The sequence below is a fragment of the Silurus aristotelis genome (assembly GCF_946808225.1).
Source record: "Silurus aristotelis genome assembly, chromosome: 24".
In the NCBI taxonomy this organism is placed as follows: Eukaryota; Metazoa; Chordata; class Actinopteri; order Siluriformes; family Siluridae; genus Silurus; species Silurus aristotelis.
Window position 1 is genome coordinate 8,490,114 of NC_139597.1, and position 26,372 is coordinate 8,516,485.

A 26,372-nucleotide genomic window follows, 5' to 3' on the forward strand; every position below is an offset into this window, starting at 1 on the left:
CCAGGTGTGCAAAGTGAACAGGATCCTATTGGTTTAATATTACCACCTGGCTGTATGAGGCATTTGTATGAACGCAAGCAAGGGTGATGTGATCGGACTAATTTTCCGTTTCAGACATAGTCTCAAGAAAAGGTATAAAAGTTTTCTATGTTTCTATTACTAACATTAACTTTGTCCACTGAGTCATGCAAAATAATACAAATGAGATCATATTGTTACAGTATTCACAATATAAACCTCTACTGATAGGACTTAACGATATGACATCATTATATCAATATTGGGATTGTTTAAGTGATTATTCTCTGAGATATTATGAATTTCAGGATATCTTTTTAAAAATGTCTTTAAAATGTAAAGTGCAATCTGACTGGGTTATTACTTTATTTTATAAATTAAATGTTTAAATATATGTGTGTGTGTGTGTGTGTGTGTGTGTGTGTGTGTGTGTGTGTGTATATATATATATATATATATATATATATATATATATATATATATATATATATATATATATATATATATATATATATATATATATATACACATACACACTGTATATACACACACATTATTAATTAAATTATTTTTTAATAACTAAACATTTGTTTTGCGCCAAGTCTCAAATCAAGCACCAAAATACTAAATGGTGCAAACACCCAGCAATTAAAATCATCCATGTGGAAACATAGCAAAGGTTCTACTTGGTGTCTTATAAATTGCAGAGTTTAAAACACCATGATTACTTTAAAATATTTACAAGAATATTTTGTCATCATGTTCTATGTTAATTATGGTTTTACCAATAATAAACATACATTTGCATAAAGCATCCATATTTGTCCATGTCCATGTTTATGAGAGTATTAAAAACTTAATTTAAGGTACATTTAAAACAGAGAAATATGTGTGATTGAGTTGTGAATAATCACGAGTTAACTAATGACAATCATGCAATTAATTGCAATTAAATATTTAAATCGATTGACAGCCATATCAATCGAGATTTTATATATATATATATATATATATATATATATATATATATATATATATATATATATATATATATATATATAATATCTTTGTCATATCGCACAGCCCTACCTTAACATCTGTTTCTATGCTGACTCAGTCAAAATTTATAGATAGTTACTGACTATTAGCACTTGCTGTGTGACAGCTTTTTGTCAGTATAAAGACTGATCCAACGGAGTATTGTCTCAAAGTCCCCAGCTGCTTTTGACAGCTCATCCGAATGCAGCTGTAAGGACAGAAGTATGATGTTGTTTAGGAACTGACAGATCTTTTAATGGTTGTAATGCAATTATCTATATGGCACAGTAGCATGTGGGTTAAAATAAGAAATGAGTAGCCAAATAAATAATCAAACATTAACAGTTATTTAAGCAGGGGTACCAGTTACCAGTACTTAACCAGGCTTGATTACGAAAAACCACAAATAAAAGCATGCCTCATAATATTAGCAGAACAGCATTATTCTTTCAAGAAACTAGATTTTTACAGTAGGGCATTCCTACCTTTTTAAAAGCCTCTTCCATTCCTTTGATCTTCTTCCTTGCATATCGAGTGAATTCTGCTTGACTGTGGTGCTTCTAATGGAGAAACAAGAATTCCTTTTTTTAATATTGTAAGCCATGTGAACGAACTAGCATCCTTCAGTGGCACATAAACACATCATATTTAATGTCTGAGAATGGTCTGAAAGACTAGAAATCTAGGAGGTTAAGGCTTGATGTTAGAAGGCTAGACTACATTTACTAATCAGTAAATGTGTAGCGTGTGGGGCATGTGGAGTACAGGATAGAGAGTTTTATATATTTTGATGGGTCTGTAGTTGTGCTCTACTTAATTCATATTACATAAATGATGCAATTAATTAAATACACATGGAAAAAGTGGGTGTGTCAAAGTCTCATTCAGCTGTATTGTGTTACAGCGACATTTTGTACTCACACAATGCTCCACACTGACTCTTAGTCTGTAGAAGGAATGGGTAAATCTCTCAGGATAATCAATGTCGTTGCTCCACAGCTTTTTGAATACATGATCTTCATAGATTCCAAGCATCTTGTTGATGTCTGCGATGTTCAGCTTCTGCTCAAATACAAAAAACATTCACATGATCTCAAGGTGTACTTTGCTTGCACAGGTGATGTCTGAAATGTCCAGTTTCTCTGGAAAATGTCTACATTATACGACATCTTTACAATTTACATCCACTGCACATGTTCAAAATGGTATAATACCATGTCAGTTAATGTTCTCTGTAAAAATCACTAAGCTGCAGAATGTTATTTACTACCAGAAGCTTTTTTACACTGACAACTCTTCCAGTCAAACATCATCATCATTGTAAATTAAATTATAATATTGAATTATAAATGCAAATATAAATGCATTCCTTGACCAGGCTAAACATTTGTTTACATTTAAATATTTCCAGTTTCAAAAAAAGAAATTTCTGTTGTATCCAATTGTGCGCTATTATATGATATCCAATATGTTTTCTTCCATATCAGATTATTTTGCTGGTGCGTGTACTACCAGGTACATGAGTTTACTAAAGAACAATAGCAGACAAATATTGGAAAATATAGGCTTATGTATAATTACATATTTTATGTCACATTTTGAGTTTACTTATTATTACTTCAATACATTTTCAATTTCTATTAGCTTAAATGCCATGTAGGCCTATTCTGGAAAGCTTAATTTAGACATCAGCACACTTACCTTTATATAGAACTTTGGCAAATATCTCTTGTGATGTCTGCTGTCACTCTGGCAAACGAAAAGTACATGCATGAATGGATTAATAAATCTATTAAATAATTAAGTTTAATGAGCACTAATTAGTAACTTTAATAAGCTACTCACAGGCCAAGGCTTGCTGATGCTCTTCAGGGTTTTGATCATATCCTTCAGCATGGGCAGAGGCAGACTGCTCGCCAGGCAGTTCACCTGGGCACACCTTGCACTCTGCTTACCTGGGCAAAGGCGCACGAGCACGGCTAGGGCGAGCACGGTGAGGACGCTTACACGCATTTTGCTTTACGAGGCACTAAACGCCAGCTTGTTTTTTTCAGAAGCCGACCAGCGACATTTATACTCTTTAGCCGTCCCGGCATTGTTGCTGCCTTGAAAATTCCCACACGTGTGACGCGGAAAATCGACACCGCCCCGTTCGAAGAGGCGCGCGAGCCACCGACGCCCTTTGAAGAAAGCGCTCGCGGTCAGATTCCGCTTCTGAATATCGCGCGCACTCTGATTAGTGGACGCTGCAGATTTGGGTTCGAGTAGCGCGCGCGGATTTTCACGCATTCTAACCTACATAATTATGAGAGGGAGAAAAAAAACAACTGAACAGACAACAGTTTAAAGATTTGAAATGCATATTCATGTGATGATTTTTTTTTTGTTTGATTAATGCAAAAAACTGTTAGGCTAAGGATATGTCTACACTGCCCCATAACAAGCAATAACTAGATCTCTGTTTCTAGTTATTAGTACACTGAACTCTAGTAGAGAGTTCAGTGTAATGCTCATCATGTTTATCAATTTACCACAATATTTTGGGAGAAGCTAGCACTTAGATAACTCTGTTGATGTAAATTAACATGTAATAAATACATGTATTAGTGTGAGAAAAACACTACTGAGTTGATGACTTTTAGATCCTAAAAGTGCAATTGTTTTGCAATACGTTTATGAAATGACTATTAAACAACTCCAAAGATGCCTATGAGGTAAAAAAAAAATAATTGTGTAAAAACAAGAACCAAATGAAATGACTCACTATAATTATTGTCATTTTACATTGGAGGTGTAATAGTATGAAATGAGAATAAAACCAGTTTTACAGTTAATGTACTTATTGTCAATCACTAAATAGAGGTCAGAAATAGTTTTGAAAATTGATGCGGTTTGCACTGTTGGAACATTTAGCATATTTTGTATATCTGTGTCATGCACTGAATCCTCATCAAATGCTTACAATGTTCAAAAATTTGTCACACGCAATTAGTGCTGATTTGCCACATTTATTTACTGATACTCCTCTGATCAGCCCAATGAGCGTGTAAATCTGTCACCTCCAGCTCCTACCATAACTTTAAACCAGGTCATCAACCCCTTGATTCAGCAAAAATTTCTCTTGACCCAGATAGACGACTTACCACTTTCTGCCACAGTCAGGGTTCCTACCAGAACCTCCTTCAAAGACATGAGTTTTGGCTTGAGTCAGTTGCATGAAAGATTTATTTTCACTCTTTATTCTTTGTTTATTATCTTTTTAATTGTTTATTTTGTGATGGATCTGTATGGAGAAATTATTACTGGTTTCCTGTCAAGAATCCAAGAAAAGGAACTATTATAATTCCAAGTCTATTGTACTAGCATAATGTGCATCTCCTCTGTATAACACTGGGTATTCCAAACCTTTTTTTAAACACAGACACCAGGAAGTTCACCTAACTCAGGTGTCATGGGACAGGTCATCTTTCAATAGCTACTGTTGTGGAATTCACACTGTCTACTCTGTTGTCACTCTCTGCTTAAATAAGGAATTATGTAACTTCCACAACGTGACACCCTGCAGCATTGTGGGCTACACATTAACAACTGCTATGCAGGTCTTAGATTTGATTACATTCCAAAACAGTTGTGCTCTTTGCACTAAAATAAGAAAGTTACACACTGAATAACAATTGCTATGATCAATAAAAATCATTGTGTTTTGTTGTAGGATTTTAGCACTAAACCAGACTCTTCCTATATGAATAGTCAATAGTAAAATGACCCATTTATATATAATGGTATAATTCTGTTTTATATGAGTTTTTGCACTCTGTTTTCTTGAAGCACTTCCCAGCAGGAAATTACTCTTATTGCTTCCTGGTTACATGCTGTGGTTATAAAAAAAAAAAAAAAAGAGTCAGATTTGCTTCCGTGCGGTTCAAAATTTTTTTTAAGACTTTTTCTGAGGATGTATTTAGGATAGGATATTGATTGAACCAGTGGTTCTTGGCTAACATTTAAGGAAGTCTCTTTGAATTTGACAATAGTAATCCCATAAAACCTGGAGCTGTTTATGGTAAGATCTCTTATCATAATTGTCATGGTATAAAAAAAATTAACAAGGCAATGCATAAATGGCACCTATGCTGCAAATACATTCAGAGATTTTATACCTACACAATATAAATACCTACTATACCTACACTATGCACTACTGTATAATGTATAATTTCTTTGCAGTGATTTTTTTAGTAGTGTTGAATAGGTTTCTCTATATTTTTCCCCATGAAATTATGTTTATGTGTCACAGTAGAGCAGTGGGGAACAATGCCACATCATGGCTTTCTCTCTCTTTCTCTGTGTGGTTTTCCTCCAGGTTCTCTGGTTTCCTCTTACTTTCTAAAAACATGCAAGTAGGATTGCCTGTGCAAAATTGAACCGAGGGGTGAGTGCATGTATAAAAAGTGATGGGGATAGGCCGGTGTCCTGTCTGGTTCCTGCCCAGTATAATTACAAAGTGCTTAATGAAAATGAATGAATTTGATATTTTATGTTGTTGCCCAATTTCTTTTCTTTTTTTCAAACACAAAAATGCTAAAACAAACACAAAATAAAACAAATCGTTTTAATAGTTTTTATTTGGTGTATTTGGTCCAGGCTAATAAGTTAAGGAGAATCTGTATGTAATTTATTAATTTTTTGGTAATGTATGGTTAAATAACACACGATTGATACCCAATAACCGCTTAAGGTCATATTTTTTTATTTTGTAATTTCTCTTAAAGCATAATATTAAGTAACTGCACTGAAGATAGCAGAGAAGTGAAGGCAGGGAAGTGTTAGGTATTAAATATAGGCATAGTCCAAATTTACTCAAAATAACTGTTCAGTCACTTTATACAGCAGAGCATGTTTATCAAGAATGTCATTCATCACATGCAACAAGCAAGATATTTTTAGTTTTTAAAGATTTTATTGTGAATATGAAAATAAATATGTACAAAACAGATATGCCAACCATTTAGAACTCTTTTCTAAAGAAGTTTTAATTGATTAATTTCATTTTATTTATTTTTTTATAATTGCAAAAAGTAAAAAAGTTAATAATATGAATGCTTTTACAATGCATTTACATTTTCTTCTCTGACATTAGACATACATTCAGTTTACAAGTCAGTTTTGTTGCTGTCCACTTGTGTGGCTTAAAGTCATAAAAACAACTAATTCACGCATCATGTGAAGCCTATATTGTCAATACAAAGTTCAATAATTTAGTCAATTCATATTAATGAATAAATAAAGCAAATAAATAAAACATTACAATAAATAATATCCATAAGAAATATTTTCAGAACACTTTTCATTATAAAAAAAAGCAACAATATACGTATTATCGTCAGTCAATTGCACACTCAGGAAAAAAAAAATACTATACTGTCGCTTTTCTTGTTGATGAGGTGGAATGCTCAAGGATAAGTCTTTCCTACCTTTACATTTTGCACCTTTCACCTGTTGATATAGTGCATTTAAAAAAAATCGTTTTAAGGCCACAACTGGATGATAGTTCAGTCTAAATGCACTAGTCTATGTGTAAAATACACTTGAGTGCACTACTTCAGCAACAAAAAAAAACGTACAGTCTAGTACACTTTTTTTCTGAGAACATATTGCAGAAGCTCTTGCATAGGTCTAGGCTGTGCTGGTGGCACTGCAGGACTCATACAGGTAATGGAACAGAATATCAGTTTCCCCAATTGCCTTGTTCTGTGCTTTGCTTTTATTCTGAAACAGAAATAATAATAATATTAATTGGTCTGTTCACAAATTGTTCTATTTACAATTTTGTGCAAATTCACAGTTTCATACAGCCTACCTTGTACATCTCTCCGGCTCTTTTCAGGTTCTGCGTGAAAGTTCGCAAGTGCTCCACATCAGCCTGCTTGGAGTTCTAGAGCAAAATGGAAAATAATCATAAAGTATAAATATAAGCACTTTTTAAAAAAAATCTTGTTCATTATTGATGCATGAACAGTATATTATGTTCTACTTACACAGTGTGGTTCGAGGTCTCTAGCCACTCTGTTTAAATCAGGCTTGACCAGATGAAGGCGTGGATAGTGGTGCTCCACACCTTCAAGCACCTGCGCATCCAAAATGTGCCTGAGGTAGTAATCAAGGATCTTGATAGTGGCACAGCAAACATCCCCTTCCTAGAGCAGTAAGAATAAAGTTAGAAAGGCATTTATCCATTGTATCCGTGGCACTGAACCTGCTGCAGTATTTCCTGCACTCACTTTTAATTTGTCGCTTGGAATCACCGGAATCAGGCGAGTTTCATGGTCTCGGTCTTGCGCTTGTGCCTGCATAAGCATGCAACAGGAGAAGTGTGTTAATGCATGCAAAGTGCAAATCATTAAAGGAGTCAGTGTTATTCTTTGAAAAGTTTTAGTGCTGCATCATGCAGACAATATCATATTAACCTATATAATGTTTTGTAATATTCTAGTATATTATGGCTGAAAATGTGTAAGTTTTACAGCAGTAGCAATCTCTAATACCACGCATTAACAGTGCGCGACAACGGTCCTTAAACTCACGTGCTTGGCCATGACCATGACGTTGTTCCAGGTCTCCGAGTTGTCCAAAGGTCGCGAGCGGAACCGCGCAGGTCGCGCATCCAGAGTGCAGCAGCAGCACAGCACGAGCAACGTAGCAAGCACAAAGTAATTCATCTCAACTCGTTTACACGTGTGAGCACTCGAACTTAGATCAAGATCCACCGTCCTTTTTTAGCGACACACTGCTTGTGGTAACCTGCATAAGCTAGTGGTTTATATAGTCCCTCCGCCGCTGGCCTAGATTTGATCCCAACGTCACTGCGGTAGTGATATCACTTCTTTGATTTGGGCGATTCCGCACCTGCTCATGTTCACTTTGTGCACTTATCAGCACCTCGGCTTAGGTTGATTGGAAATTTGTACACTCTGATGGTCCGAGTTCCTGAAACGTGCAATCCCGGTAGAAGTTGCCAAACCTGCTATTATTTGCTATTATTGCCAGCTTTTTTTTTTAACGGCCTGGAATATACTTCCGGTAAAATCCCCACGATGACGTTAAAAAAAAAAAAACAACGGAAACGTCTGCTTTCATTCTAATTATTGTGTGGTTATTGTATGGACTTTTTATTATGTTGACAGTTGAGCAGCTTGAGCAATCTTACAATGAACAGTTGCCAAGTGCCTTGTGAGACGCGTTGGACGGGTGCAAAGAGAGCCATACAGACTGTTTAAAAAGTCAGGTAGATAAATCAGATATGCAATTAAAGATATCAATTGTGTCCATGTTTAGACGCTGCCATGACGTAGTTGCAGGTCCCACTAATAACCCATAAAGTGTCCTGAGTATGGCTGAAACCCAAACAACTCAACAGTCCCTATAAAACTGTGCTATATATGGCTTCCTCTTGGACACTATGTCCATTTTTTGTTTTATAAAAATCCAATAAAAAAATGAAAAACTATTAATATTCTAAATAATTAACTATTACAAAATATGAATATTCTGAGACTTGCTTTGGTAACACGGTTTCACGGTATTCAGAAGACTGCACTATCAAATCTACAAGCTAAAATGTGTGCGAACAGGTTTTTTCCAAACAGGTGTGTGTGAGTGTGTGAGTGTGTGCATGCGCGTTAGAGATAGTCAGAAAAATGTCATCTTGTCACCTCAAACTTGAATTTGAACGTGTACAATGTGTATATCTTGACTTTTGACTTCATGGTCTTTATAATAGTAGAGCTCATACTGTTTTGTCAAAAGACAGTAAATACAAAATACAATACAAAATGTACCAACTAATTAACAAAACTTTTTTTTTTTTTTTTTGCATTAAATTTTTTAGACAATTTCATAGAAATTTCATTTCAAGTGTATTCATTAATACCTTTGTCCATGACCAGTCTATATCATTAGTATCAAAATATATTTTATAACTACAAGAAATGTCAATTCTAAGGCTTAGTTCCCTGAATTTTATATTATACATTAGCGTACTGGTCTGTGAGTAGCAAGAGGTGATTTCTGCACCAAATTGGCATTAACTCTTTCCCCAGAAGTCTTCTTTCCTCTTCTGAGCACGGTCCAAAACCTGGGATGCCAAAGAGCAGGAAGTTGCTGACTGGAATGAGATCTGGGACATCCTATCATCCAAATCTACAGAGAAAGTGAATACAATTAGACGTAGAGATCAGTAGTGTTTGCTTAGAACATATAAAGCCAGAATTAGGAAAAAGTTGAGTGAATAAATATATTACATATTAATTACTGCATAATATTTTATAAGAATAATAACCAAATACCAGACTTGGCGAACTAGGGGTTAAACCATGTTCAATGCTTCCAGTATGTGTACCACATCAAAAGGTAAAGAATCACAGAACTAGGTTGCTATGAACTCTGACAGACAAATAAAATGTTGCCTCAAGTTTACCTTTGGTTGTAAAAATGCTGAGTCTATTTTAAATAAACTGGAAATGTCGTGTATACGTCGCAACATTTTTATGTGATCACATATTAATAAGATCATTTTACCATTGTCAGATAGACAGTCATTGGAAGGGGACACAGCTCTTTCTGGCCGATAGACTCCCAGGTTACCTATAAAGTAAAAAAACAGGCAAGAGAAGTCTTTCGTCATTTTATTGTGGTGACATTATAATGTACCCAGTCATATTGTATATCTAATGACTGAATTTTTATAGAGTGCAAACTTAATTTCTAATTGCATTTTGACCATTACATTTCTAACATCACTGCTGTCTGAAAATGCAGCTTCATCAGAATAGGTCGGAACGGAGGCGTTAAGGTGTGAAATCACAGTATTGATGGAGTAGAGAATAGATTGTACCACAATGCATCACAATGGAGACAGTGTTGAGTAAAGATTTAGCTTGGTCAGGTAGCGCAAGGGGATTAATTCTCATCAGTTGACCGTCAATGGAAGAAAAAACAAGACAAGGTAATGGAAAAAAAAAACACAGAAAAAGAGAGTGGGGATAAGAGACTGACCTAAATTACTCTCCTGGTGCTGTTGGCGGTAACTTAACCTCACTCTTTTCCCTGACAGTAAATGACTCATTGTATAGTTTATATGGCTATTATGTCTGGCTTTTGTACACACTTTAAAGAAGAAAAGTTAGTGATGACGATTATACCCCTATTAGACTAGGAAAACATAAAATATACCGTTATGCTGAAACTCCGGGTTCCTCAGTGTGCCTTGAATTCTGTTAGCATGTGAAGGGGTACAGTCTATGATCCAGGCAGTGCTTGCTTTTTTATGAGGTGTTTTTCTAGTTAGTTTTGGATCAGGTGAAGGTTTAGGAGAGTCCTCAGTCCATATGTCTTCTCTTAGGGGAAGTGGGTCTACTGTTGCCATCCCTGCAGCTGGAGGAGAACGAGATGAGCTCACACCCTCGGTCTGTGAAATGGAGCAGAATGTTACTCTTGATCTCTGTTACATGTGATCTCGCAAGCACATAATCCCTTGCTGAATTTAAGCCTCATTTCAAGCTTCACCTGATAGCTTACTCTTTATATATTATAGTCACATGACTAGGTTGCTGAAAATGTCTTACTTTTCAGATAATAGCAATTGTTTTTTAGCTTCTGTTTGTTTAATCATTTAGGCCATTCATCTCAATGAATATCTAGTTGACCAAAAGAAAATTATATTTTTTATAATTATATATATAATTATATATATAATTATAATTTTCAGTGACATTTTTTAAGAAGCCTAGGTACCTTGCTGTTTCTTTCAGGATTTGATGCACAACTGAGGAGTCTGTAAAGTGAGTGAGCTTTTCCAAGTGGTGGTTCAGTCCTCCTGCAGGTCTTGGTATGCTTACTCTTCTGAGGGGAGACTAGTATAGCGCCACCTAATAAGTGGAAGAGAAACGTAATTCCACTTTGTTATGCCATTTATTATAGTCAGGAAAATCAGCACATTGTTGACACCTTTTTTAATATATAATTTGTGGGTAATCAATACATTGAACATGTAAACAAGTTATGGCATACTTCTAGATACGTTATATTGATGAGCTAAGAGCAGAAAGGGAGCAAGTGATTTCTTTACCACATTCAACAATGCATTCACATGCAGGCTTCCACTACATTTAAACGTTTTCATTTAGAAGACACTGTTATCCAGTGTGCTTTACAATAGTAAAAAGAAAAATTAAAGATGACTCATCACTACCATTCTTCCATTGCACTCATTACACAAGGTCATGGCATTTTCAGCCCTCATTAAAGACAGTTTCCAAAAAAAGCTTCTACGTACTTTCACCAAGCATTATGAAGCCTGTGGTCATTTTAACTTCACGTTTCCTTATGCAAATTGTACTGTTTGGTCTTTTCCATGTTTAAATTATCCAGTGATCTGTTTGGACATTTTCTCTGTTCACATATTTAATCTGTCTGTTTGCTGTCAAGTGAATTAGTCAATTGAAAAACGTTCATCTGGTGTTTCCATTTGTTCACCCAACCGCTGACCCAAAAACCCATGAGAAGCAAGTTCTTACTTAAATCCGAACATATGAAAATGAAGGAAGTTTTCATTTGTTCCGTTTTTAAATGCAACAATGTAAAGAGAGTGGAACAATTAGAAAAAAGGACGCTGTTACAATTTTCTGTATGGTACAGATGATTGATGGCTCAGTGAGAAACTTTCCAGGCCGCACTGGTTTGCTTAGTAAATTCTTTGAGTAGTAAATTTACAGTGTCATTCAAGTTTGTGTTTGGATGATACGGCTTCAATCACTAGATCATAAACATTCTTTAACAATAAGGGTGTATATTATATGTCAATCTACACTTAACTGTTGAAGACTGTCTTTATTATTCAAGTTTCTGTCACAATATCAGACTGTTTCTAATTTTATGTAAAAGTAAACAAATAAGAGAACTACGATCTGTTTTACAAATATCTAAAATGTAAGAAAATGTAGACGTGAATAAAAATTATGAAATTTGAAATGATAAATAAAAAAAGAAATGATAAAAACGTATATATATATATATATATATATATATATATATATATATATATATACACACACACACACACACACACACACACACACACACACACACACACTATATATATACAATATATATTGGTATAATGTCGCTGCAGTAGAGTCATTTATTTATGTATTTTGTGGGTGTTCAGCACTACTTCATACACACACTTTGTTAGTGGAACAGGACTGTGTAGGTTCTCAGTTCGCCAATAAAGCACTCAATAGCTACTCAATAGCACTCCCTTGTGGAAAGTGGTTTTAAAGCAGAATTTCTCAGCTGCTTTTAACTGTACCTAAGAAACCTGAGGTCCATTTAGGAAAACAAAAACTAATGTGTTTAAATATTGTAAACATCTGTTGACATATATACCACTAAAACACTGCAAGGCTTGAGGAAACACTAGTGGAAACACTAACAATATTATCTAAGGTTAGGTTAACAATTCTGGATTGTAATATATAAATAATTTGCTTTAAATGAGCTGTTTGTACACCAAAAATGGTAAATATTTTAAATCACCTTGTATATTAAGAGTGGCACATGTTCATGGTAAAAACATAATTAGAATGTATTTGTCATTAGGAATAATACAATATATTTAACGTTTCAGACATGTCAATGAACTGACAAAGAAGTGAAACATTTTTTTTTTTGGCAAAATCATGCAGAAGGCACGCAAAAAAGGTAAAAAAAAAAAAAAGTTCAGATGGTGTTCAGATGTCAGATATTCTGACAGCCTTTTTGTATTCATAGTGAAACTTCTTTCAGCATGAAAAAAAACAGGTCTACTATCTAAAACCTTTAATGACAGTTTAGTAACTTGTCTATCTACAGTCACGTGTGTCCTGATTTTGAGCTCAGTTTACTTCTGCCAATTGTCTGCCAAATGTCATGTGCTGTTAATTTTATGTTAGGTAACATCACTTCCTACTTCCTACCTTGTTGCTTTTGTAATGTAAAGCACTGTATATTCCAACCTGGTTTTTTTTCCTTTTCTCACACCCAGTCTCACTCTCAGCCAATGACCATGCCCACACACTTCTGCAGACACTGATTACACCATCCTCCCCTTGCACTTATTTTGTCCCATTGGTAATATTTTGTTATGAACTAATTTGTCATATACATACAAACAAATAAGTGAGTCTTTGCTCTTAGATATTTGCATCCTTGTAAGTGTGAGTGAACAGAAAACAATTTGAAATACTGTGCTTTGCCTTGATAATAAAGCTATGTAAGTAGCCACAAAATAGTTTAATTTCGTTTTAGTTTTTAAAACCACATTCTCGCCACATTGGTAAAAATCCCTCACATCTGCGAGATCCCAGTCCTAACGCATACCTCGCTCTACTATATGTCAGCCTTGTAGGACAACTATTTGCTATTTTGCATACTAAGGGCCTTTGGTTTTGAGCCACTACTTATCCTGAGTGCACCACTGGCTACTGTAGGAAGTTGACTTGAAAATGTAAAAATACAGTATGAGATTTTCAGTTGAGATACTCTGAGAAGTGTGAAAGATGAATGAGGTTTTTTAGTTAGTTACCAGTTGCAGGAGTAGTGAGGTCATGATGAGTCCTCTGTAAAGCCTGCATTGTTTTTAGTTTGGGAGTAGGTAATCTGCCCTCGTCACTGGAGCTTCCAGATTCCTCTGCATGTGATAAGTGTTTACGCTCTGCCAAATTGTCCCTAAACAAACGCAATTCCACAATCAGGATATAATACAAAACTCTAAACAACTTGTAATATTTGAATGTACTTTACAACATTTTCGGGTATTCATTTCAGTGACACACCATAATAGATGTTAAGCAACAGATAATTATGAAATTATGGAAGAATAAAATGTAACTGATTCAGAGCTTACTCTTCCTTGTTGTTCTCTGAATGCCTACTTATATTTCCTTCCTCAGTCTGCTCGGGCTGTTGCTTCCTCTGCTGTGTTATATCAGCCACACCCCTTTCACAAGGATTTACTTCCTCATCCCATGCCTTTCTCCTGTGTCCAAGAAAGGCTGGGCTGCAAGGAAGCTCTATCTCATTACAAGAGTTTCTCCTACTTGCAGTCAAGGACATGGATCCACTTGGGCTACAGCTCTCCTTGACACTAGCAGCAAATAAAGGACACAGACAGAAAAGAGTTAATGATAGAAAGAGCTTATAAATGATACAGAGGTGAAAGGCACACTTTTAGGGTTTTAGGTATATAAAGCCTAATCTAACTGAAGACTTTCTTAGAGTACCTGGCCAGATCCAGGGCCTCGATAATGGGACTGTTATTGGAATGAGTGTCCTCATCAGTGAGACTGGATGGAGAAGAACCACTAGATACTTCCCACAGGCAGTTCTGCTCTGACAGGATTTGGCTCAGGTGCTGCCGAGAAAAGTGAGTTCCCCAGGCCCTCTTTCTATACGCTTCTGCTTTCTGACGTAGCTCCTGCACCTAAGAGAATAAAGCCACGGATATTTCAAATTCAGGGCAAAACAATCTGCACTGGCTGACTAATTTACTCTTAGTCATTATCTTGTATGCAAATTTTAGTTTGAAAAACAAAAAACAGACTGGTAGAAAAAAGCAAAAATTTATTTGCTTTGGTTTAAATGAAAATCCTGTCATATACAAATGTAAGACAAGTACAGGTATATCAACATGTCCTCAAAGAATAGGAATTACAATCAATATACAAAATTGTACATGAATAATGCAATGTTTTAATTACTGCACATAAAAACCCAGTAAAACCACATACAACCTGAAAGTTCTGTGGAAAGAAAGCTGCTTACTTGCTAACATGCTGACTCATTACACTGAAAGTCTCATTTGCACACACACACACACACACACACACACACACACACACACACACACACACACACACACACACACATTACAACACTTTTGTTGTAAACTAGACATGTATTAACATGACCTCATGAGAGCTTGTCATACAAACCCGATTGCAAAAAACTGGGACACTGTACAAATTGTGAATTAAAAAGGAATGCAATAATTTACAAATCTCATAAACGTATATTTTAATCACAATAGAATATAGATAAAATATCAAATGTTGAAAGTGAGACATTTTGAAATGTCATGCCAAATATTGGCTCCTTTTGGATTTGATGAGAGCTACACAATGCAAAAAAGTTGGGACAGGCAGCAATAAGAGGCCGGAAAAGTTAAATGTACATATAAGGAACAGCTGGAGGACTAATTTGCAACTTATTAGGTCAATTGGCAACATGATCGGGTATAAAAAGAGCCTCTCAGAGTGGGAGTGTCTCTCAGAAGTCAAGATGGGCAAAGGATCATCAATTCCCCTAATGCTGCGGCAAAAAATAATGGAGCAATATCAGAAAGGAGTTTCTTAGAGAAAAATTGCAAAGAGATTGAAGTTATCATCATCTACAGTGCATAATATTGTCCAAAGATTTAGAGAATCTGGAATTTGGGCCCTTAGATGGCACTGCATCACATACAGGAATGCTACTGTAATAGAAATCACAACATGGGCTCAGGAATACTTCCAGAAAACATTGTCGGTGAACACAATCCACCGTGCCATTCGCCGTTGCCGGCTAAAACTCGATAAGTCAAAAAAGAAGCCATATATAAACATGATCCATAAGCACAGCCGTTTCCTCTGGGCCGAGGCTCATTTAAAATGGACTGTGGCAAAGTGGAAAACTGTTCTGTGGTCAGACGAATCAAAATTTGAATTTCTTTTTGGAAAACTGGGACGCCATGTCATCCGGACTAAAGAGGATAAGGACAACCCAAGTTGTTATCAGCGCTCAGTTCAGAAGCCTGCATCTCTGATGGTATGGGGTTGCATGAGTGCGTGTGGCATAGGCAGCTTACATATCTGGAAAGGCACCATCAATGCTGAAAGGTATATCTAAGTTCTAGAACAACATGTGCTCCCATCCAGATGTAATCTTTTTCAGGGAAGACCTTGCATTTACCAACATGACAATGCCAGAACACATACTGCATCAATTACAACATCATGGCTGCATAGAAGAAGGATCTGGGTCCTGAAATGGCCATCCTACAGTCCAGATCTTTCACCCAAAGAAAAGACTGCAGACTGTTATAAAAAGAAGAGGGGATGCCACACAGTGGTAAACATGGCCTTGTCCCAACTTTGTTGAGATGTGTTGATGCCATGAAATTTAAAATCATAATAAAATATTATAAAATATTGAATAAAATATTGAAATTTGAAACTTCCAGATCATTGCATTCTGTTTTTATTCACAATTTGTACAGTGTCCCAACTTTTTGGGAATCGGGTTTGTAGATGTATCAAATGTATGTAGATATCAAATATCTAATGAGATAGTGTGCAGCAGACACACAACATACTGAGGACTGAAAATGACCTCAAATAAACTTTTATTAACTTACCTCAAATTAAAAGATATATAATTACAATGTTGAGAATTACATGTTGTGTGTTAAGGTTTTTTTATTTACACAAATAATGTCATGTGACAGTCTGGGAAAACAGTTGATTGCTAAATAATATATTACAATAATTAATAATATTTTATAAAATGTATAATAATTTAATAATAATGCTAGAACCAGAGAGGCCAAGAACTCTTGTTTAACTACAGCACAGGATATGAGCGATGCGCAATTGCTTCTAGTAACATTTAATGAAACGAAACTACTTGTTTTATCACTGAACTTTGGACTTGTGTATTCATGAACCTTGAGTTTGTGCTCCAGCAGAAAGAAATTGTAGGGGTCAGTGACTTATAAATAAATGAGGAGAGTCTTATTATTTAGTAGTGGTCACATTTTTTGCCTAATTGTATTCTTAATGTTGCTTGGCACACATCTAGGGAGAAAATCAGTTGTTTATTTCACTAACATTAACCCTTATTGCTTTCTACCTGGTCGGGATTTAAAGTAATGTTCACTCCAAAGAGTTCTTTAGCTCTTTAGCCTTAAGTGTTCTATGGAGAACCCCACAACAGAGGCAATCATTATCACAAAGGAATCCAAGAACAATCCTATAAACCCTTATGAATTCACAGAACATCTGTTTGTTATAGTGAAATCTGTCTGCTGTATGTCCTATTGTTTATCACCATTTGGCGTAAGCCTTTGGATTATCAAGATACAAGAAGCTTATGATAATAAAAGACCAAGAAAACATTTATATATTTTAGACATATAAGAATGTATGCATGTTTTGAAGTAAAATATTTTACTTCACACAAATTAATTTAAGTAAGTATATATGAGAGAAAAAATGCAATTGTTAATGAAATTTGCATTTGCAGAAGGGTAAAGCAAGAAATGGTGACATTGTGGTTAATGCTGTGTTCATGATCTTTCTCTCTCTCCTTGAACGTGTTTGTATGTGGCCAGGAGAAAGTCTACCAAGGTGGCACAGGGTGGCAACTGCTACCCTAAGAATAAGCATCGCCACCCCTGGTATCCCAATGTATCAGTTTCCTCGACCGATTTACAGCAGCAGAAATTCAATGTGATGACATAAAAAAAAAAAACATTTACTCGTAAATAATGTCAAGAAATCTCATCTTTCTATTAGTCTGTAGTCAAAAGCGTAGTCCAAACAAATGACTCAGAGGATTTGTAATAAACATGTAAGTTTTTATATATTATCATAGTTCATTTTAATTATTCTTTGCGTGTTTCTACTGACTAACATCTTAACTCTAAACTATTTTCAAAAGTATGTTGTTCGGTAGCTTGCATCTTCAGGATTATCCGAACTTTTGACAAACAACATCACGTGAAAACAGGTTTAGTAAATAAAACTTGGCATAGACTTAAAGTTGCTAAAGGTTTGCATAGAACTCAAAAAACCATCTAATTAAATTTATGTTTTCCTAATCCAGATGTCAGGTTTAGGTATAGTCAATCATATATCAGTCTTTATTTCATTTTTATACACCACTATAAAAATGTGTGCCAGAGTGTATAAACTGAATATGTATATTATTCCTTGAATCCACAAGGACCATGTAAGGATGATTGCCACCCCTCATAATGTTTATGCCACCCCATAAATAACTCTCTAGATCCAACCCTGTATGTGGGCATAAGCTGAGCAAAGCCGAAAGTGACATGTAAGCTGGAAAGCTGTCAATGTATTTTTTCAAAAAGTGCTTCAGGCTTATGTGTGATCTTACTTGGTGTCTGCTTGCACACTGTTACAAATTCCTTTGGTTTTGTTTTCATAAAAAGTTTGTGGTGACTGTATATACCTAACAAAGCTGTATTTTGTAAAAACGCGTATGAGTGGCATTAAAATGGTGGTAAACAGTGGACATAAAAAGATGACTCCTGTATATAACTTCATAATTAAGACTACAAGACATGATCCTATGCAGTAAAAAGTGATGGCACCTGCAAATCACACAGCTTTCAGCACATATTTACAGAAAATGTCAGGGCACCTGAAACCACAGCAACAACAGAAAGAGTAAAATAAAAGGCAGGTAATTTACCTCGTGATACCACTTGTGATCCTGTAAGATTGATGACACACATCAGTGATTAGAAACACCCTTGTGCCAAATTGCAAGCATCGGCATAAATACTCTTGTTTTCCAAAAGCCTACACAGGATGTAGGTTCTTTTTTAGTTTTCTTTAAATCTTTGATGAGAAGTAGTATACACAATTTGCTGTTGCCACAGTTACAACTCATCATAAAATAAAACAACCCACAGCAGACTGCAAAATGTCTGAGTTTACCAAAACACGTTCATGTATATGGTTTAATCAGCAATTCTCTAGAAGTTAGATCGGTAGTTCGAAGTGTAATTTAAAAAAAATAGATATTTAATGATTTTAACTGAATTTAAAATGGGGATGTCAAAGATCTTCCATCCTGCAGCATTTAACACTTCTTAATCATGTTAGTTTTCTGAGGACCTGAATAGTACAACTGCAGGAACATGCTGCTGCTGCTGTGTTGAATGTAAACTGAAAAATAGTAGAACCAGACTTGGCCACACCAATCTTAACAGTCTTGAGACTGCACAGAAGATATTATATAATCAATATAATAGGGCACTATGATCATCACACCCTGCGTTCAGTACTTGTGTTACAAATTGTCCTGTAGTGTATGAGTGAGAAATGTGAGGTTAGTCAGCTTACCTCTTCTCCTACAGTCTTGGACTTGACCCAGGCACCGTCCCTGTAGCAGTATTGAAAAGGAGAGCGGAAGTTTGAGCTGTATTCAGTCTTTGCCTTCCTGCGATATGCAAAAAGATCACAAAGGTCTGTGTAATACATTGTGCACTTTGCCATTCAGTAGTGAGGTATTCATTATATCAATTGACATTTAATTTGTTTTATTTAACAACATGTGAAAGCAGACACACCTAACCACTTTGGGTGAAACAGATTTTTGGGCTTGTGGTGTCTCCGGTTTCTGCTCTAAGGGCTGTGGCTCTGTATGAGGAGATCTCTCTTTTGGGCTTGACTTCCTGCTGAGTCGCTGATGCCTTTGTTTTTTCTTCTTACTCTGTCATTAGCATGATGTGAAAGAAGAAAACAAATGGGGAAAAAAAGGGGAAATCTGTATTACATATGTTGTTTATTGTGTACAAAATCAACCGCTATCTCACTACAATAAATACACCTGTACCTTCTCTTGGGTGATATCCTTTTTAAAAGGTAAAACCTCATTTAGTTCAATGTCTCTTCGTAAGCGTGGGCCTCTGGGTGGAGGTGATCCTTTAAAACACCGCTTGTATTCACTCTCAATTACTACTGGATTAGACTTAAAAGGTGGGATAGACCTGTTGCTGGAGTACACCATCTAGAAATAAGAGCAGAAATAAACAATATCACTAAAATAAATAAATGCATTTTCTTGCAACTAGGAGTGTGTGTATGTAGTCATTATTAGAACCATTTAAAACCATTTACAAGATATTCGACAGGTCCATTAGTTTTTTTGTAATTGTCTTATGTAGTGTGCCTCTACTGCCATCTAGTGGTGGTGTTTTATTTTCTTTCTTTTACAATCTATTTTTAAAAAAGTCAAATCTCACAGTAATATGGAAATCAAGAACTGAATTGCAACTACAATACTCTGAAGATCACCTCTTATGTGCTACTTAAGGTCTGATACCTCTTGGGCAGTAAGAAGAGGTGAATCAGCTGCAGGAGTTCTCCACTGATACTGCCTCTGATACTCGGAGCTCTGGCGCACGTTCCTCTGGCGCTCTGACTTCAAGCCTGCCTTCTTCTTCAGTACATGGTTAACCTGTGGAACAGCATAATGAACATTGGTACACCATGTAGTATTTCCACTTCACTGCTCCAAAGTGCAGTGGTTCAAGATACTAAACTTTCTTTTCGGCTTCTCCCGTTAGGGGTCGCCACAGCGGATCCTCCGCACGTTTGATTTGGCACATGTTTTACACTGGATGCCCTTCCTAACGCAACCCTCCCCAATTTATCCGGGCTTGGGACCGGCACTAAGAGTGGCTGGGGATGGTTCCCTGACCGGGAATCGAACCCGGGTCGCAGCGGTGGGAGCGCTGCATCTTAACCACTAGACCACCAGGGGACCGCAGTGGTTCAAGATACTAAAGGATGAATTTACAGTGAATTTACAGAATGAATTTACAATGGTTACTAGTGCACTTAAACTGATGTAATGACATGATATGTAACGTGGGAACGGTCTGATAAATATAACAAGAGCACTCCAGAATAAGTACTTGCGCATATTAATGCTCAACAATGAACAATGTAACTATTTACACAATGTCAGTTTGCACATATATTGTAGAAAAAGCATGCAAGTAACTAATACAAATTCTTTCACCTTTTCCTGCTAAACTGCAGGTGTGATTAGTGCTTACCCCATCTGCTGGCTGTTTTTGTGTCTGCTGGTCAGCAGAGGCCCTGGAAATGTGATCAGATGACCAGTCTTTCTGAACCGGAGTCAATGTCAAGGCTCTTGTTGGTTTGGATTCTCTCGGGGCTAGAGGGGATTCTACATTCTCTGCATTGCCGGTTTGTGCTGCAGAGACCACAGCTGGAGGGGAAGCCGAACGGGGTGTAATCTGCCTTCTGGTTAAAACACCTGGATCTCCCCACTGGAAGGTTGTAGCTCCTTGAGGTGGCTTTAAATGGGCTCTCTTCTTGGATTGAAACTGGGGTTCTCTGCTAATTCCTTTAGGCAAATAGAAGAGAACAGAAGAATTACCATATACCCACATGTTAAAAAGAAATTCCCAAAAGCATTAGTGCTTACATAATGTTTGGAATAATCATAAATATATGAACAACAATACTAATTTTATAATGATAATTTTCAGTGCGCAATACATTTGTTTGTGAAGATCTCTCCAATTCATAAAACATTTGTATCTTGGTGGTTTTTTTTTCCAGTTATCAGAGTTGCCAGAGTCCGGCAGAGTTGCCAGAGTTTAAAAAAAAACACTTCATTTTCCTAAAATACATGCATCCTAAATACACGTTATTAACATGTCCACCATAACCAATTAACCATTTTTATACTCAAAAGCACACCTATGCTTTATTAAAAAGGGCCTTAGAAATAATCACCAGCTTGTGCCTTGGGTGTCCTTTCTGAATATAATCCTTAATCCTTCCTATTAGATTAGATAGCTGCTGATATAAATTCTGATTGGTCGAGACCTTTTCAAAGCCATTGCAAAATTGTGTCACAAATGTTTATGTTACGATAATTGTCTATTAAAACCAATAAAACCACTATGCCTAAGTCATTGCTCTATCCGTAATGTAGAATTGTTGGTAGAATTTTTATAGCAAATATTTATTAATAATAGGTTCGTTCTTTATTAAACACTTCTCACTTTTATTATTTATAATGTTTTCTGTTTGTTTTGTGTAGAAGCCTACCTTTGAATAACCTACGAATACCAACAAATACCTTCAAATAAATCAGAACGGTGTAAATAGAGTCAATTATTAAGTATGCACATTTGCACAATGATTTTTAAAAATTGCACATTTTTTACCAACTCTAAAATAAACTCTTAATGGCCTAAAATGTGAGCACGCAGCTTTTATAAAGCATGCTTTTAATTTCTTTCGTTGCATTTTCTCATTTTCTTTCTTCACATCTTTGCTCCGACATCTGAAGATGCTATAAAATGGCTATAAAAGGAACTAAAACAGAGGGATCAAAGATATCTATCTGCACTTGATCACAGATGTGTCTGTTTAAATGGTCATGACTTCTTAATGGTTTGTTGCACAGCTGTGTTACCTGAGTAGAACATCAGCATAATGTGTGATTACATGTTGAATTAACATTAATAATGACATTACACATTCAGACACATTCTAAATCGCCTTTTATCTAAGTATCGAAGTTTAATTTAATTCAATTGTTATATATTTAATGAATATTTACATTTGTGTTTTTATTACCATATAATTAGCTTGTAAATTGAAGTGGTGGAGTTTGTTTTTGAACAAAGCAGTATTGGTTCAGTTTTACACACACACACACACACACACACACACACACACACACACACACACACACACACACATATATATATATATATATATATATATATATATATATATATATATATATATATATATATATATATATATATATATATATGTGTGTGTTTTTTTACACAACAGCGTTGCCGCGATTTGTTTGATGAAGGCATGCTATAAAAATACATACAGTACATGTTTATCTGTCAGGAATCCACCTGCCACGCCCCCTTCGGCGCCCACTTCAGCGTGGCAGGTGTTTTCTCGGCCGCTTTCTCTGAAGCTCCCGGCTTTAATCGCGCACATCTGGTGCTCGTTTATCATCATCACCAGCTCCTATTTAAACTTCCACACTCTCACTGTCCGTTATTGTTGGTATATGTTGGTTCACGTCGGTCGTTGTTATCGCTCATGCGTATCCCGGTACGTGTCTTCCCACCGGCACTCTCTCAACGGCTGCTCTTTTCTTCCCAAAGCGCATCGCGGATTCCCCCCCGATCCTGCCGGTGTTCATTCTATGCTTTTGCTCCTCATCCCACGTTCTCCCGTGTGCTGTTCAGCGCCGCACTTCTACTTTCGCCTCCCGTTCATCGCATAACATTTAACAACAAAAGACATATGTGCAGTAACTAACAGCAGAGATTCACCAGTATACAATACAACACCTGGAGCAGCTGTAAGACTTGATTTTTCCGCCACTTTCGCGAGTTCTTCTGCGGCTGCACCGAGATAACCGACGTTAAATGGCTAATTTTTCCCCCCTTGTGCTCGAGATATCAGGGTTCGGCGACATAAAAAAGTCGACATAACCGATAAAAAAATGCTGAGAAAAAGCGAGAATTTAGCGGTTCCACTTCAAAAACGTCGACTTAATAGGGTTGTCGAGGTAACCGAGGGCGAGATAACCGGGTTCCACTGTATATATAAATATATACATACACACACAGTAAGCCCCCGTTCCAAAAACCACCCACAATAAACGAAAAACCGCGATAAACCTACGCCACCCCAAAAATGCTTTTTTTGTTTGTTTAACCCATAAAATCATCCTCCCACACACTTTAAACACACACAGAAAATATTTGCAAGAATATAGCAAATTAAATTTTGTGTAAATTCGTAGAAATACAGTGCACTGTGTCACATTTATAGTAAATACATGAACTGTACAGTATTAACATTTTACTTAATTTTATAATGAATAATTTTCATTTTAATGAATAAATTTCATTATTTCTACATAAAACCCCATAAAAACAATTTCCTATAAGTTTTTTGGTCTATCATGCTATCGGCGACAGACAGACAGACAGACAGACAGACAGACAGACAGACAGACAGACAGAGTGTATGTCAGTTGTTAGCCCACATTTATCCTGTTCTCCTTCTTGAGTGTAAGTTTTGCTTTTCTTTGCTGTACCTTTACACAAGTAATTTATATCTCTCGCTAGTAATTTATATATCTTGTAGCTAATTTTTCTCAAGAAGATCGTATTCAATTTTATTTTCCTCACTTTCATTTCCCTAAACTCTTGAGATTTTGACTTCTGTTTTAATGTCTCTTTTTTTTGCCCCTTTTTGGACTTTTTGAAGAAAAAAAAAAAAGTACAAACTCTAGATCTCTGGTCTGTCTCTGCAGCTGGGTTCCCCTAGTCTCCTGTGGCACATTTCTAGGGTCCACATATCCTAAGCAGTCAAACCTGGTTCAAGCCCCTGTCATGAACGACAGGTAGATAAATGATTGTTGTATAAACTATTAGATAAGCTTAGCAGTATTCAACATGTGTGAGGACTAGGAAGTTCATGATAATCAGCAGAGGAGGGACAGGAAGTGTGCTGTGTCTCACCCAACTGGTCAGAGCGCAGTCCAGCCAATCGCATTGCTTGCTTCTGTGACTCCTTGTGTTTACTCTGATGCCTTTTGGTGCCCTGTTTGGTTTTGGAAGCACAAAAGTAATGTTTGAGTGGTGAACAAGATGACTAGACTGCTCATTGCTTCAACAGTGCAGCATTTTTGCTGAACAATGTTTAATCTAATAACTGCACACCTGGAGCAGTACAGGTGTCAAACTTTAATCTGGGCACAGTGGTGGTTTAGTGGTTAAGCCTCAGGGTTACTATTTAGAAGGGAAGGGGTTTAAGCCCCAGCACTGCCAAGATGCATCAGTGGGGTCCTTGAGCAAGGCATGTAGCCTTGTTAGACCCCATCTGATGACAAGATGGTGTATATGTGAAAATCACAATTTCGTTTTGGGGATTAATAAAAGTACTCCAATCCGTGGTTAGTAAAACTGGCTAACACACTACAGATGTTTTCTGGACGCATTAGTGAAACCTCTGGAACCTCTATTAGAGTTTATTGTGTTATTACAGTGTAATGTGTCGCATGAATACACAACAGCCCGGATTACTGTACGATAGGTGTGTTGGTGAGTGCAGGAAATCACTGTGTTTACTACCGAAAACATGCGAATTATAAAATCATTCGGAAAAATCTTTAGAGAAGATATACTAAAAGTAAAGTGCAGTAGATATTACTTTACCCCTCACGGATTCTCTCTGTCAATTTCTGGCTTATTTGTTTTTATTCAAAACCGAAAGCATCAGCAGCCTCGGCTCTAAGAGCTTTAGTTTAAACCCAGTGACGTAAATCGGAGCAACTTCCGCTTTCAGCTCTTCCCCTGCACAGGGCTGTGAATTCGCGCTCGCTGTGTTTATAATAAAGTGAATGAATCGCATACCTTGAAAAGGACCGTCATTTTGTGGACACTTTCTCGAGCTAAATGAGAGCAGACGCGCTGGGGTTGTGTACACGCTGTATATCCGGCTGGGACGCAGCTAAGGGATTTGGTTGCAAGTTAAAGACGCTAATCGCCATGGTGACGCGCCCTGGTTCGAGCGTCCCTTGATACGCGCATGGGCATTAAAGCGCCTTTAGAAATGAACAGTGCGGTCTCCTGGCAGCTTAAAATCCATGTTGCTTGAAGTTGTTGCTTTAACCAAACTGTTTTTTAAGTTGGTAATTATGAGGCCCTCTAGAAGGCATCAAGTCATGTAGGATTTGATTTTCACGTCTTTTGATTGGATGCTCAGAGAGCGCACTAGTCACAGCTCACAAACCGCATCTGTAGCAAACTGCACAAGCTGAAATCAATTGTGTCGCTTTAAAAACGTTCTTTTTTTTCCATTCCACAATGTCTGAATATATTTATTTGGTTGCAGATACAGTAAAACCCCGTTGGATGAGCATAATTTGTTCGTGAAAATTGCTCGTAAGTCCATTTGCTCGTATTTTGGAACTAATTTTCCCCATAAGAATTCATGTAAAAGTGATTTAATCCGTTCCGAAACCTTATTCGATTGCTTATTTCTGCACTTAAAAAGTATTTGTAGCCTATTTTAACAAACAAATACACCGCAAATTACTGTACGGTAAACGTAATTTAACACCCATGTGGTAGTGGTTGATCGCGAGTGTGAGACGCACACCACACTCGTACCTTTCGACTATTTCCTTCTTGGTTTCAATGGTAAATCTATTTTCCCTGCACCATCACTGATTTTCTTGGGAGACATTTTTCAAGATTTTTAGTGAAATAAAAATATAACACTAAAAAAGTTAAGCTTTTGCTGCACTGAACACTGAGAGACACGAGATGAACTAAGTGACCGATGCTACCCTCGGCCGAATGCGGGGAGCCGGCAGCGTGGGTTTGCTCGTGCCTTCGA

At 36.5% G+C, this 26,372-nt stretch overlaps 3 protein-coding genes across 8 annotated transcripts; all 3 read right to left on the minus strand.

Annotated features, from left to right (window-relative positions):
- Positions 1-1,099: 1,099 nt before the first annotated feature.
- Positions 1,100-3,069, minus strand: il26 (interleukin 26; the record flags this gene model as incomplete). Its single annotated transcript, XM_083528170.1, has 5 exons — positions 1,100-1,264; positions 1,542-1,616; positions 1,978-2,118; positions 2,758-2,805; positions 2,902-3,069. The coding sequence occupies 5 exons, from the start codon at positions 3,067-3,069 to the stop codon at positions 1,163-1,165; spliced, it is 534 nt and encodes a 177-aa protein (XP_083384296.1). The 3' UTR covers positions 1,100-1,162.
- Positions 3,070-5,786: 2,717 nt separating this feature from the next.
- On the minus strand, positions 5,787-8,021 carry il22 (interleukin 22). The gene is made up of 5 exons (XM_083528171.1): positions 7,638-8,021; positions 7,335-7,400; positions 7,092-7,250; positions 6,914-6,988; positions 5,787-6,822 (listed from the first exon to the last, which is right to left on the minus strand). The coding sequence occupies exons 1-5, from the start codon at positions 7,770-7,772 to the stop codon at positions 6,730-6,732; spliced, it is 528 nt and encodes a 175-aa protein (XP_083384297.1). The 5' UTR covers positions 7,773-8,021; the 3' UTR covers positions 5,787-6,729.
- Positions 8,022-8,807: 786 nt separating this feature from the next.
- mdm1 (Mdm1 nuclear protein) lies at positions 8,808-25,554 on the minus strand. Of its 6 annotated transcripts, none has more exons than XM_083528128.1 (15): positions 25,385-25,554; positions 24,491-24,572; positions 21,002-21,315; positions 20,263-20,397; positions 19,774-19,947; positions 19,508-19,650; positions 19,281-19,377; positions 18,625-18,645; positions 14,373-14,572; positions 13,997-14,236; positions 13,676-13,818; positions 10,846-10,979; positions 10,285-10,519; positions 9,631-9,696; positions 8,808-9,252 (listed from the first exon to the last, which is right to left on the minus strand). In XM_083528128.1, the coding sequence occupies exons 1-15, from the start codon at positions 25,400-25,402 to the stop codon at positions 9,137-9,139; spliced, it is 2,118 nt and encodes a 705-aa protein (XP_083384254.1). In that variant the 5' UTR covers positions 25,403-25,554; the 3' UTR covers positions 8,808-9,136. The 6 variants fall into 6 exon arrangements, with proteins under 6 accessions (XP_083384254.1, XP_083384256.1, XP_083384257.1 ...); XM_083528130.1 differs by having other exon boundaries at positions 19,810-19,947; positions 25,385-25,529; XM_083528131.1 differs by lacking the exon at positions 25,385-25,554 and adding an exon at positions 25,187-25,286.
- Positions 25,555-26,372: the final 818 nt, after the last annotated feature.

Excerpts from the sequence above, each read along its gene's own strand:
- il22 (XM_083528171.1), bottom strand. The coding sequence starts at position 7,772 with ATGAATTACTTTGTGCTTGCTACGTTGCTCGTGCTGTGCTGCTGCTGC. Across the intron at positions 7,401-7,637 it reads TCATGGTCATGGCCAAGCAC|GCACAAGCGCAAGACCGAGA; the intron begins GTGAGTTTAAGG and ends ATGCTTATGCAG. Across the intron at positions 6,823-6,913 it reads GAGCCGGAGAGATGTACAAG|AATAAAAGCAAAGCACAGAA; the intron begins GTAGGCTGTATG and ends TTTCTGTTTCAG.
- mdm1 (XM_083528128.1), bottom strand. Across the intron at positions 13,819-13,996 it reads TCAGAGAACAACAAGGAAGA|GGACAATTTGGCAGAGCGTA; the intron begins GTAAGCTCTGAA and ends GCGTTTGTTTAG. Across the intron at positions 9,697-10,284 it reads CCCGGAGTTTCAGCATAACG|GTAACCTGGGAGTCTATCGG; the intron begins GTATATTTTATG and ends TTTACTTTATAG.